Here is a 14711-nt window from a genome sequence, read left to right on the forward strand (position 1 = left end):
AACTTGTCAATCTTTAGCTCACATTTAGAATTTCCTGCATGGGTTCAAATCTACATGCTCAATGACAACAATTATTTATTGGGCACCTATTATGTGCCAGGTACTGAGTTTATGCTTCACTTCCATTGCCTCATTTAAAGCTTTCAACACCACAACATGGTAGGTGCTATTAACCCAGTTTTATGGAGAAGAAAACTGGGACTTAGAAGGTAAGTAACGGGAACATGGTCACACAACTAGTTACTGTATTTTGGCATTTTAAGATGCACATATTAACATATGTGAAATTGAGGTTTATCTTATAGTTGATAGTATCTTAAGATGCCAGGTGGCAGCTGTGACAGGTGTTATTGCTTGTGTCCACGTGAACATCTAAAGCATCAGCAACAAACTTTACAGAATGGGTACCAGTGTCTTTTAACTCCAAGAGGTCAAGTGGTAGCTGGGTGAAGGAGTGTGGATGAGGTGGTAAGTCAGATAGATGTGTTTGATAACATCCCTGAAGCAGGAACGGAAGGTAGGCTAGTTTCATACAACTGAATATTTCCTTCAGTTACTAGCACCAATAGCTTTACCTCTTTTATAGATTAATTTAAAAGCGATGCATTGCTAACATTCTGATGACACAGTGGATAACATCATTTAAAAAAAAAAAACATGGACATTGACAATTCTGACTTGAGAAGTGATTAAAAAATTTGAACCCTGAACTGAAGACAGTTAGAAACCCTTTAACCAGTTTATTTACAGCTTACTCTTTTTGGGGCAGCACAAGAAAAATATATACTGAAAATAAAAATTTCACATCTAATTAAGTCTGAAAGTTTTCTTTCAAAAAAAATGAGACACAAATTGACACAAATTAAGCAATAAGTGTTGTGTGAGAGCCGAACTAAGAGCATTTTCTCTTTCTTATTGGTACCTAAAATAGTGTTTCATCTTAGAAATGGTGGCATCTTAGACTCAGTGGGATGTGGGGAGCTGCTGAGCTGGAATCAGAACCCGGCCCCTCTGACTGAAGAGCCCAACCCCCAGCTACAGTGGTTTGTTAGCCCGCTAAATGGACCCAGTACCGTTCGGAGCCAGCAGTCTTGGACTTCTTTGGGTGCGCAATTCCATGGTCTAGACCCCGGACCAAATATTCTACAAGAAACCCTGAAACATGAAATAATCCTTGATTTTTCATACCTTTCTTCTCCTCAACACCTGCATCTGATTTGAGGGTGTGGCTACTACTGTGGAGGGAATCTTTGGAGTCTTCATTTTCATCCAGGACCCCAGCAAAGCTGATCTTTCGCTCATATCTGTGTCTGTCCAGCTCGGGGTCCAAACGAAGTCTGCAGCTCTCCAGGTCCTGCAATGTCAGTGAGGAGCACGTGAGTGCTGGCATCTCCTCAGTGTGGCTGCGGTCTTGGGGTAAACCTCCTTCTGTTTTGAATCACATAGCATTGTATTTAAACAGCCCAATTCTCCTTTATGTAATGCAAACTTTAGGTTGTGGCTGTAAAAGTATTTTTAAATTAAAAATTTTTCCCTCCTAGTTTTTCACTTTTCTGAAACACAGATCACATTCCAAATCTAGAACTAGCTTCCTCACTTTCTGATACTTTGTGAACAGTTTTAACTAAAATTAGTGTTTATCTGTTTATTAATCATTCCATGAGTATGTTGAGTATGAATGTGTTAGTATTGGGGAATAAATAAGAGATGGTTCCTGTCCTAAAGGAAGTCAAAATCCCAAGACAGATACTGAGGAGGCAAACAAGTAATAAATCCCAAGGCTTAGAGACAGATTTGGTGCTTAGAATCTATCATGTTGGGAGGCTGTGGTTGGCAGAACAGTGACTCTCCAGAGATGCCCCTGTCTCAGCCCCTGGAACCTGGTGACTATGTCACTTTGCATTGCAACAGGGACTTTGCACGTGTGGTTGAAGTTAGGGACCTTGAGATAGGAAGTTATCCTGGATTAGGTAGGCTTAACCTAATCACACCAATCTTTAAAAATGGACAGTTTTTCCAGGCTGTGATGGGAGGAAGATGCAACTATGGAAGAAGGGTGAGACAGCCTAAATTATAGGCTTTGAAGATAGGGGAAGAGGCCATGAGCTAAGGAATGTGTGTGGCCTCTAGAAGATGGAACAAGGTCAAGGAAACAGTCTTCCCTAGAGCCCCAGAAGGGAGTGCAGCCTTGCCAACACCTTGATTTTTACCTGGCAGGACCTGTATCAAACTTCAGATCTCCAGAACTACAAGATGATATGTTTGGCCTATTTTAAACAACTAAAATTGTAGTACCAGTGGTTTGTTACCGAAGAAATAGAAAACAAATACAGAGGCAATGCTGGAGTTCAGTTTGAGGATTAAGTAAGATTAGCTCAGAAAACAAATGGGGGAAAGAACTTCAAGTTGAGGAAACCTCAGATGTCAGGGCCAGAAGCTCAAGACAAGACCATACAATGGCAGAATTTCTCAATCCCTTCTAGGTGGACCTCAGTATCAGGGATTCCTTTACTGTCTATCAACAGAATGTTTCCTATACCTTAAAGTAAGCCTTGAGGAGTGTAAATATTTAGCAGAGGTTTGGCCTTGAGGCTCTGAATTGAAAATTTGACCTGTTCTGTGAATGGCAACTAGTTCACGCTGAAGATCATATTTAATTACTTATCTATAAAATATTTTTGGAGAATCTGATAAAAATATATAAAATGCCAACTTTACCTTTATAGAGCATTTTTTTAATTATGATATAACATACTCTCTGATTCAAATAGATATGAAAAAATATTTTTTAAAACTCAGTTTGCACCAATACTATTTTTAATTATTATTAATAAATCAATTTTATCTTCTACATGTTTTTTTTTCCTTTTCCTCTTGGATTGAAAACAGAAGTTATACTTTGGTACTCAGATAATTACATCCCATCTAGAAAAACAAAGGAACAACATGAAATCTATTTAACATTGTCAAAAAATATTCAAATGCAGTTATCTCTTCCAATTTTTCTTCTTTTACCTACTTGTGAAAATCCCACCCATCTTTCATACTTATAGTTAAGTGTAATCTCTTCCAGAAAGGTTCTTCAGATTCTTCCAGCCCCTACTTTGGCCAACCATGGCCCTCTGCTTCTTCCTTAAGGCCACCCATACTTTGCTTTAGTAAACAGTTCTGTGCAGTTGGTTCTCCTGTTACATGTGTTCATTTCGCTCTCACCCCCACCCCCACTCCTGAGACCATCACACCCTCTTGTTTGTCCTCGTATCCTCAGTAAATATTCATCATCGATGAATATGAATTGTGTTTTGTTTCTGATTCTTTAACTTTAGGAACTTTTATTCAGCAGTATATACTTTATAACTTAATTTGCTAAATCTCTTTGGTGCAGTTGGTATAGCTTTTAGCATAGTCTGGCACAAAAGCATCCAATACGTTGTTTATCCTAATGAATGAACATCGATGTACAGGGATTTGGTTCCTGCCTTTTTCTTTATTATGAACTCCTCTGTGCATAGCATAGAATTATTTGTTTAATGCTGTGTGGCTTGGTCATCGGTTACTGGTTTCAATAATTCAGCTGGGAAACATTTTAAGGGACCAGCAATTTCGCAAACAAAATTATTTTTTCAAAAATACTTGTTTCCTTTTATCAAGCTCAGAATTTAATATTTAGAGAAAAATTTGATGATTATGCTTGTAGATTATAAATCTTGTAAGAATGCTGCTTTTTCTTTTTTAAGACAGTATTTATTTGTATGGTTAACAAAAAGAGTGACTAAAATGCTATCAGAAGTTGCTTTTATGAAAAGAAAAAACACATTAAGTTGCATCTCAGGATTTATATGGAAAATTGTTAAGTTAGCAAAAATATATTTTTTTGCACAATTTAATACCTTTTGATATCATTTTTCCTTTTTGTTAACTCTATTACCCACCAATGCAGTGAGGGCCTCCTGGGATTCCTCACCCTACCCAAGAAAGAACTGTGCTTAAACAAATTAATTAACTTTTATTTTAATTATTGTATTTAAGGTTCTTCTGTTTTCTTTCCCACATTTTGGACATAACTGGGGCTTTTTCAAACAAACATATCACAGGGAAATCTGTTCCATTTTGGAAATGGCTCTAGGGCATTTTAATCTGAAAGACTTTTTCCCTTAGTAGAACATTTAAGTTCCTGATCTTCTCCTATCCTCAAGCCTCAGATCAGAGAGTATTTATAGCTTTTAATGTGATTATTTTACACTGTCACTCTTTTATTACTCTGTTTATTAGGGTAGCTATTATTTTTACTACAATTAAAAATGTTACTGCCCTGGCTGGTATAGCTCAGTGGATTGAGCATAGGCCTGTGAACCAAAGAGTCACTCACTGCTTGGATTCCCAGTCCAGGCATGTGCCTGGATTGTGGGCCAGGTCCCTAGTGGGGGTCACACCAGAGGCAACCACACACTGATGTTTTTCTCCCTGTTTTTCTCCTTTCCTTTCCCCTCTCTAAACGTAAATAAATAAAATCCTTTAAAAAAGAATGTTACTGATCTAATAAATAACTCCAAAGATCTATAAATATGCTTACAGCAAATGTGTTGTTAAAACTTCAGAATATTTTATCTTGATGATATTCATGCCTAGCCTGATACGTTCACCATTTAATACAATTTCTTAAAAAGCAATTTCAAACAATTGCAGTGCCCATGTTAGTAAAATTGTTTTATGATACTCATTGCTTTCTCCGCAGTAGGTTAGAATGTGACTTGAGGTTTTATTTTTTGTTTTTCTTTTTTTAACCATCAACTGTATTTAAATAGATTACACATGAGAAAAAGCTTCTTTCTCAATTACGTTGTAAAAGTCAATGAGTGAAAGTTTTCTGAGGCCTCGTTAAAGACCAGGTTACAGTGACAACTTGCCTCTCATTGACCGAATGACTGCAGGCTCTGTTTTAGCTTAATGTCTTGGCATTTCCTACTAGTCTGCCTGTTGCTTATAGAGTAATTTTTAAAAGATGTGATTGATTAAAAAATAAATTTGGCCAATAAAACTCTGAAAACCTAAAAGTAGATACACTGCTGTGCTTTTATGAAGACTTTGGTATAATTAGAATGTTGATAAGATAACACCAATGGATTCCTACAGATATTTTATCACACTAGATTTTAAACCAAACACATGTGCTTAGTGGTTGTCTTGGTTTGATTTTACGGAGTAGCTTCAATCTAATAGTAAAGTTAACAATTCAAAAAGTTAGAGGCCTAGGTTAATATAAAATTAAATAAGAGCAGTAGAGGAAACTGCTTTTTTCAATATCCAAATGACGTAGTTCCCATTCCAAATGCAGGTGTGTTTCTCTTAAAAACATATTTTACCCATACATGTCTCCAAGTTGGAAATACCCCTTTCATGGGTCAGAGTGGGAGGAAAGGGGCTTTGCAGGCTCTGGAAGGCCAGAGGCAGAGGCATTGCTCTGGAAAACCAGAGCGAGAATTCTTCCGGCCCCACCAGGGTTACGGTGTGGCCTTGCTCCTGCTGAGTTTGGGTAGAAAAGCGGGAGAGCTGGTCGACTGTAAAATTCCCCTAAATGAAAGCACACAGGCAGTCACTGTAATACTGTTTCTGGTAGAGCAGCGTAAGCCTTGGGTAAAGGGAAAAAAGGAACTTGTCTAGTTCCTTAGCTCTGGTTTAACGATGCCTATAATGAAAGATCCACTGGAAACTGAGCCCCTGTTAGAGAGCTGGAGGACGAAAATAATCCCTGCCCCACGTGCTCTGTTGAAGACTGGCTCTCGGGTAGTGTTCCTATCTTCTGTTAAACAAATCAGTCCCAATGGTACAAGAGTTGTGTATGTGTGTGTGAGTGCCTGTGTGCTTTCGTGTGTGTGTGTTTCTGTGTGTGCCTGTTTCTGTGTATGTGTGTCTTTCTCTGCCCATCCATAAGAAATGCTGCAGGAATAAAATGTACCTTTGGGGATGTTAACAGGCTACATGCTTAAAGAAGTCTTTTTGCTCATAATTTAAATGAGAAAACCCATTGGAAGCAGATTTCTGTGTGGATTTCTGAACTGCTAGTATTAAAAAAAATCTGTCAGAGGTTTCTAAAAATATGCTGTCCATAAAACTCATAGTTTGCAGTGTAAAGAAATCAACACGTTCTTAGATGTTTCTAGCATGACTGACAGTGATCAATCAAACATTTTACCCAGTGGTGCTTTCTTTCGTGATTCCAAGTTCAACTTCAGAGTTATATTTTTTTAGAGGCAAGAGATTTTATTTTTAGATATGAAAATCCCTTGGTTGAACTTTAAATTGTATGATACATCTGTCCATTGGTCATTTAAAGAAATTGTGAACACTCAAAAACTAGTCACATGTCTTAGCCTCTCCAGGTCGCCTGATTATTAATGCGCATGCTCTCCTTACCACCAGAGGCTCGGTGCGCGGTCTGGGCAGGCAAGAAAAGGTCTCTCGCAGGAAGGTGGTAATCTCCAGGAGAAGCTGGCACGCTGCCATCTTCAAGGCAAAGGGGCAGCCACATTTAGAGGGGTTCACAGTACCTATGGAATGAAAGAGTTCTTTCATAAGTTAAACAAACTAAAATAAAGGGAGGCAGGGTGTAATGGACAAAGCTACACATGTGTAAAATCAAACTGCATGTGAGAACATTACCTGAACATGTCCAAAATGAAAGTGTATATGAGAATGTTGCCTATACATGTTCACTTTACCTATTCCCTTTACCATAATCTGTGTATTAACAGGCCTCTCTCTTCTTCCATTTTGTAATTCTGCAATATAATAAGTGCCTGAGTATTAAAATGACAATCAAGAACTAAATTATTCCCCTTACAGCCTCATAGAGTAATAAAATGCAGCTCTGCTAAACTAAGAAGCCTTTTAATGAAAGCAGAAATGGGAAAGCAGCTTTGTAAGATTTTCACCCCGCTATTCAATCAGATTTAGACTGTGTACATGGTGGTGAACTACATATGAAACTACAAAAATCTTGCTGGTTCATTTCATGAGAGACATCTCTCTCTAGATGTTCTGGAGGCAGTGAAGTTCTTTCCATTCTAGTCCAGGTATGTTTCTGTAGCATAGATAAGATATGTCTGAACACCTCTATCACCAGTTTATACAAGTTAGCCTGTCATATTAAGGTATAGCTACATCAGAAGTATGCAAGTGTTCTCCTTTGTCCTAACAATGTGCTGGCCTTTGAATGAGTAAAACATTGCATCCACCACAGATCAAGTAATGGATTTTTCTTTAAAGGCAATGACTACATTGATGCCATGAAGACTTTCTGAACACCCAGGATTTAAAACTGTCAAAGACATGTCATCAGAAATGAGGCAAAAATATACTTATCAGTTATCAGTGTTCAGAAGACTAAAGCCATGTAGAGTTCTGTCTCTCATAAAAGAAAAGTTATCTATTTGGAATGAATCAAGTCATCAAGCAAACATATCATTGCATATCAACATTCCTAAAAATATCTCTAAAATGCTTCTCATGTATTAGGCTTTCTTAATTGAGTAGAATACGTAATTCATGGTTTACATTGACAGTAGGTGGAAATTATGGTCTTTTTGAAGCTGTTTGGCTATTGTTTCCTCATGAAAACCATTATTTTCTCTCTAGGAGTGGTATGTGGCTGGGAACATTGCCTCTTTTTTAAGAACAAAAGAGACAAAGCTCTTTAGAATTTCCAGACCTGTACATGTTTGCACCATAATTATCTTTTAAATACAAGATGAGCTATATATTGATGTGGAAGTGGAATGAAACCAGACATTCCGATCTCATGTGTGATGGAGGCTATGTGACTCTTGAAATTGCTTGGATGTGCAATTATTTTTAATAAATAATTCAACACTAGATATTCAGTATAAACTTATGGATCTGTCCTTTTGCTCCTGAGGTTCTCATCTAGATTCTTCTTGTCAGTCCTCTATTATAGACAATAAGCCTTGTCTTCATCCAGGGTCTGTCATAACTGTCATCTCACATATCCTATTACATTGGGTAAGAGTTGCATGATCTCGCAAAACAGCTAATGTGATAGGTATAACATACTGGTAAATGATACTCAGGTGCTCTCATGGAGATTCAAGATCATTCTGGTCTATGAGGACATATCCAGCTAATATTGTTCCAGCTCTTCTCTCTTCTGAAAGACCCCTGGGAGATACCGGGCAGTTTGGGGGTGTCTTCTGGCAGGCCTGCAATAGGTTTTGTGATTACTCAATAGCTAGCAAGTCCTTCTGTGTATCAGCGACAATCCTCTAGGAGAGTCTAGACTCCTATGAATGTGAGGAAATCATTGTGGCAACTTTCACCATTATGCTGAAAGCCTGGTGCCAGGATTTGGCGTTTCATTACCAATTAAGTCAAGATTTTCTCTAATTTGATAAAGACTGAGAAAGAGCAAAATGATTTAAAAAATTGTAAAAAAAAATCCTTGATGTGAAAGTGGAAAAGAAGACAATACATTGTCTTTGATTATTATTTAGTTCTATCTAATGTTACGTTCTAGCCATGAAATGCAGTCTTTATATTTCATAACTATAAAGATGTAATAGGTCTAGCATGACTTAACTAGGGACAACCCTGAAGACAATCAGGGAGTTTGGGTTTGAAACCACGAGGGAAGATCTAGAGGACAAGGCTTCACGGTTCTCATTAGATAATGCTGCTGAGTACATGGTCACCGTGGAATGTTATGCTCCATAAAAGGCGGTGGTACACATACATACAAGTTTGTGTGGCATGAAACACACAAATGCACAAAATGGTTCTGGAGAGGGATGTACAGTGATCTTTGCCTCTAGTTTTCTATGATAGGATTCAATTATAATTTTAATAAATAACTAGGTACAGAACATTCATAATTCTAACAATCTGAATCTTCATATATATATATATGTATATATTTATACTTATCCTCACACGAGGACATATATTTATCCTCACATGGGAGAGAAAGGGAAAGAGAGAAACATTGATGGGAGAGAGTCATCAATTGATTGCCTCTTGTACACAGTGGACCAGGAATCATATGTGCTCAAACCAGTAATTAACCTGCAATTAGGTTTGCACCGTGACCTGGAATTGAACCTGCAACCTTTCGGTTATGGGATGACACTCCAACCAACCAAGCCACACTGGCCAGGGCAATGATTCTTTTAATACTTCAGTTTCATGTTAAACGCTCTAATATATTCTGATTAAAAGTTACAATATGTTAGTAATTTGGGAAGCATGTCATGTTCAATTTTGTTTGGTGTAAATTATGTTTTTATTTTTTATTTCCAAAGGCAATAGTAAAATATAAAATCTGACCAAACCTTTTCTGGGACAGTAACATTCCACAAGTTAATTTTCTCAGGGAGCCCTAATTCTAATCTCGTATAGCAATGAGAGTCGGAAACTACAAAACAATGGAAGTTCCATATGGCCCGTGGTTCTCTGCCCCTGTCTATAGGCTCTTCTTTCTGGGTCTCGCCCTCTTCTTCATGTGGCTTCACGTGTCTGCTCCACATCCAATGCACAGGGGACAGTGGAAGAGGTGCAGTGGGAGACATGGGAAGGTGGTAAGGAAATGGAGGAGGAAAGAGAAATATTAAGTGCTCCTAAAGCAGAGGTTCTTACAAGCAGGGGTTCTTGTAGTAAAGGGAGTCTCCTTACTGTCATCTAAAAAGTCTTCCTCCTCATCCTCCTTTCTCAGTCTCCTTTTGGTCTCTTCATCATAAATGAGGCCCAGCAGGTTGGCTGGGCTCTCACTTTCCCCGTGGCACAGCTCATTCAATCGGACACCAATTGCCTACCGTGAAGAAAAAAAAAATAGCAGAAAGTATTTCAGACTGTAAAGTAGGCTCTCCCATTACAGAGGACATAAGCAACGAATTAATGGGAATCATTTCCAGCATACGCCTCCTCCGTACGCCGTAGAGTTATTATTACCATGTTTTCCAATGTGGAAACGCACAGATGGAAGACATCGGTGCTACCTCCAAGGTCCTGTAGACTCCATGCTTGTAGAAACTAGAATGATGCCTTTGTACACTCTCATAACTTTTTCTGTTTACTCAGTGAAAATATTTTCATTTACCTAAGAGTTATTTATTTTATAGGTCTCACATAAGGGAGTATGCAGTCCTTAATGAGGGATTTTGTTGCAGTAAGAATAAGAAGTCACAGCTTCTCAGGGTACTTCTGGTTAGGCTATTTTATGAGAATATCACTGATGTGCTAATGACTGTGGAAGTTGGCAAAAACTCTAGTACACACAATTTTATTTAGATCTGCTGTTACATAAGCATTTATTGGCTCTTTAAATAGACTTTGCCCCCCTCCATGATACTCTATGAATTAGTAAGAAATACTAACTGTTCCTTTGATAGAATACCTAACATCAACATTAGTAACATGACTTCTCATAACTCAGCACATGGATAATATTGGTTTCATATAAGGTGTTCATAAGACTAATACTTGCTACCAGTTACTATGAATCATCAAGCACTATTGTCTGATTTACCAAAAGGAACTTCCCACAACAAGAGATAAAATACACTATCTTTAATTTCTCTTATATTCCAATTATACACCTTATGCAACAGTGGAAGAAACATAAGCATAGGAAGACAAGAGAGAAAAAAGGCTAAAATAGGCACTGCACTTAGAGTCTGACAGTTGGGTTACTCAGTGCATTAATGAGTAAGAACAAAATTCTAGCTAAGTTTTTTTCTTTCCTCTGTATCATTCCTTTCAAATACTCAGAAAAGTTAGTAAATTCTGGATATGCAAAAAGTTATATTCACTCCTTGAAATGACATACAAGGTTATGTCCAGAATGCTTCAATAAAAACACAAGTTGTAGGAGTGTCTTGGAGATCTGGAAACACAGAGGTCTCCTTAAACTCTAGAATTAAGTGAGGAGTGAGAAAAACCACATCAAAGAAAGAAAGCAGTATAAACAGACATCACAAGACCCTAAAATTTTCGCCACTAGCCTGAAATGATTTAAGCAAATGAAACAAAAACACCACCTCAACAAAGAGCTTTGTCCCAAAGCTACTATTTCAGAGATCCCCTCCAAAGGACGAGATGTACGATATGAGTTTGGAGGGGGCCAAAAAATTTATTGTTGAGATCCCAAGGGGAAAGATTCTATATCAGTCCTCCCAGGATGCTGAAAATAAACATCTTAAGTGAAATCCCCAATTCACAAAAGTTAAAGGGTTGCTAAAAAAACTGAACTTTCTGGGATAATACCAAATGTCTAAATAACAATTTAGAGCTCTCTGTCTCTTCCAAGGCTAGAAAAATGCCTTATAGCCATGTTTAGTCCCTTCCTCATTCATCAGATATTTACTAAGTGAGGTATTTTTTTAGGTTATAAATAAAACATAAAATTGAATAAATTATTATCGTACACCAGAATCTTTGTTTAATGTGACCTAGTAGAGAATAAATCTCCATACAGAATGATCCCTGTTTGGGAAGTGGGAAGGTTAGAGAGGCTGAAAGACTCGCTCAGGGCCACTCAGCAGGCTGTGAACTGGGATTCAAACACAGGACAGGGTGTTCACAGACTGACAAGCCACCTGGCTGAAGCACGGTTTTGTGAGCAGAAATTGGAAGGCTGGAAAGGTAAATTGGGACCAGATCCTACAGTTCTTGAGGCTGAACTTCATTTTACCTTCTGAAGGATGATAAAAGGTTGTTTCTGAGTGGGGGGAAACCTTATCATGCATTTAAGGGACACTGTGCTAGTTCACCAGGAATTCAAAGACAAACCAGGTAGCCTGCTTTCCAAAGTGAATGTAATAACTTACTATTAGTGAACATCACTTAGATGCAAAGGATTGAGATAAATGTTCTTTAGATGCTTGTACAGTAGTTCACTTGACCTCATTGTCTATAATGTTGGTATGACTTGAATGAATGAGTGATATTCCAGGCTAAGCAATTTCGGTTTTATCCCAAGGGAGGGAGAAAGGCCACTGGAGCATGTCAGTGGGTAGGGAACACAGTCTGATTTGCATTTTAGCCTCCTCACTCCAACAGCAGTTTGGAGAATGAATCAAGGGGACAAGTCTGGAGGCTGGGAGATAAGTATAAATGTTCTGCTTTTCGATGGGCTATGTACAGAGGAGATCATTTTACTGGCAGTGTGTAGGATTTGGTCTCCTGTGGGAAGGAGACCAAATGGGAACATGCTTTATTGATCCAGATGAGAAATAACAAAGATCTGACCCAAAGGGGTATTAATGATGTGGAGGGGGTGAAATCAATAAGGGAAGGAGATTTGGAATAGGTTCAAAAGCTATATCATTCTAGAGGATTGGAGAACCATTAGTGACAATAGAGATTTGAGGAGGGCTGCAGACAAGAGGTGTGTTTATACGGGAACACAGTGTTATTTTGGTCAGACTGAGTATGCAGCGAACCCCTCCCTAGTGCCATCGGCAGTGCTGGCCCGGGGTCTGAAGTGTGATGGATAGAGAAGTCCGTGCTGCTGGCATGCAATCAACATTTGAAAACACAGCAATAAATGTAACCCTGGGGAAATCATGCAGGAAGAAATGAGAAGATATCCTGGGAAAACACAGTTATAGACAGGAAGGAAGCAAGGACCAGGGAAGGAGATAGAAGGGATAATAATGTCTAACTTCGTAGATTTACTGGGAGGATTAAATGAATTAAGATTATTTTCCCCTGAAATGTTCTTAATACATTGTCTCAAAAACACACAAACACCAACACAAAACATCTTCACTTCGCACAAGCACCCTCATTTTTATAGAGGAAAATCAAAAGCTCACGTCTCCCCATTGGTAGAAGAGCTTGGCCGCGTTCCACTGCAGCTTCTGGTTCCGCTTGTTGCCCACGATGGGAGACCGTCCCCTGGACAGGCCCTTCTTGGTGATGTTCACGTGATGGCCTTTCATCCACTCTGGCCAGTTGCCGCGGTTGCAGCGGTGGACAAACCGGGCACACTCCAGGAACAGTGCTGCTCTGGCTACCACAGGAGCTTCCTGAGTGGGGTTGTTAAGGAAAGAATAATGTGGGATTAATGAGCAATAAGTTGACCTTAAAGGGAATTCGTATGCACTCTTAGCTTATTTCAGTTTCTGATTCAGTGGAGCTGTATTTCCCTGGGTAGTGTTAGTGTGCTTAACACAGTAGTGGGGAATATGGAAAATGAACCCATGAAGGCAAATTTGGATATGGAAGAATTAGACATTTTAAGTAGGTTTCTGTGTTTATTTTTCTCCTTTTGCAGAATCTCGAGTAATTTCATGACTCTTTTTGCATAGTTAGGAGGCAGCCAGGGATTTGAGTATGAGAGTGAGATACCTTTTAATAAGTTTTTAAATATGAAGACTTTTTTAAAGCAAAAATTTTAACAGGAAGCAAACAAATCATCAGTTTTGAGGGCTAGTCTCACGCTAACCAAGGGTGTCAACAATGACTTTGTTCCAACAATAATCTATAATCTATGACCACCCACATGCTCCAAAAAAATACAACTGCTCCACAGTATTTTGGCCAGTAAGAAAAGGAAGTGCTTACTAGATTTTGTTGAGTTACTCTGTCATGGATAACAGACCAAGTCTACTTAAATAAGCAGGGCTTTAACTGAGAATGTTTGATAAAGAGGAAATTATTTAATTGATAAATAAAAACCTGGGCATTTCAGAAAATTGCAAATGTGGCTCTATCTTGTCACATCAAGATGTGCTTGAAAAAATAAAAGAACAACTTTCAGTTGTTACCCAGAAACTATTAAGGATCATATATCTACTAAACTCTTTATAAGCTGAAAAAATTTTTTTAATATGGGAAGGGATGTTAAGTTTCCCATAGAAGGTCAACAGGTCACAAAAATACATACATTGACATTTAATGGGTATTTTGACTTGTGCCAATTTTAATCAAATACATCACAATGTTAGCCATGACCTCAGAGTTACCTGACAATCATAGGTTGCTTAGTAATCACAGGTTTTCAAATTGAAACGTTTTTCTTCAAGTAACAGTGTTATGCATTGATCCATAATGTTAAAATAGGGGCTAATAGAGTATCAATTACATGATAATTATTTTATGAATTATTATTCTTAATTATCATAACTCTATAATCTAGAAATATTTTCATTTAAATATTTTTTCAAAATGCAGTATAATTTTTCCATTGTCACATAGCTGAGAAGGGGTGGTCATAGGATTCAATCCCGGTCTCTCTGATTCCTGGGGCTATGCTAGTTTCTCTCTGGTGTCTACATAGTTTTAACTTGTACTCTTAGAAATCTAGATGATTTTTAGAATGCATGTAGGAAGTCACTGCTTAAAAATGAGACATTAATGTCAAGTAATGTTATTTTTCTTGAACACAAATATATGATCACATCAGTTTCCCCTTTAAAATCTATTACTGACTCTACTCACCTCACTCATAAAATAGAAAAGATACCAAGTCTTTGTTATTTGGTTCTTTTCCTACCTCAAGTAGTCTGTCATCCAATTATGTCACACTGGTAACAGTCTCCCAAATACGACACCCCAGACCTTTCCATTTGTTGTTCCCATGGCTTGCAGAGCCTTGAAACCCCTTTTCCATCTGGCAAATCCCCACTTTCAAGGTCCCATTTAGTTACTTTCTCTAAGAGGTCTTCCTTAATCCCTTCCTTCTGTGGCCCACTTCGTAC

General features: G+C 38.1%; 1 protein-coding gene across 7 annotated transcripts in view; it reads right to left on the reverse strand.

The window, feature by feature from the left end:
* UNC80 (unc-80 homolog, NALCN channel complex subunit) overlaps positions 1–14711 on the reverse strand; it is a 182892-nt gene that overhangs the window by 94009 nt on the left and 74172 nt on the right. For all 7 annotated transcript variants that reach the window (XM_045854721.1, XM_045854712.1, XM_045854711.1 and 4 more), the window contains exons 23-26: positions 12825–13037; positions 9682–9817; positions 6415–6548; positions 1189–1354 (exon numbers count right to left, since the gene is read on the reverse strand). In XM_045854721.1, coding sequence (XP_045710677.1) covers positions 1189–1354; positions 6415–6548; positions 9682–9817; positions 12825–13037 — 649 coding nt within the window. The remainder of the gene's footprint in view (positions 1–1188; positions 1355–6414; positions 6549–9681; positions 9818–12824; positions 13038–14711) is intronic.

Source organism: Phyllostomus hastatus, unplaced genomic scaffold (assembly GCF_019186645.2).
Source record: "Phyllostomus hastatus isolate PE091 unplaced genomic scaffold, TTU_PhHast_1.1 phas_contig_137, whole genome shotgun sequence".
NCBI lineage: Eukaryota > Metazoa > Chordata > Mammalia > Chiroptera > Phyllostomidae > Phyllostomus > Phyllostomus hastatus.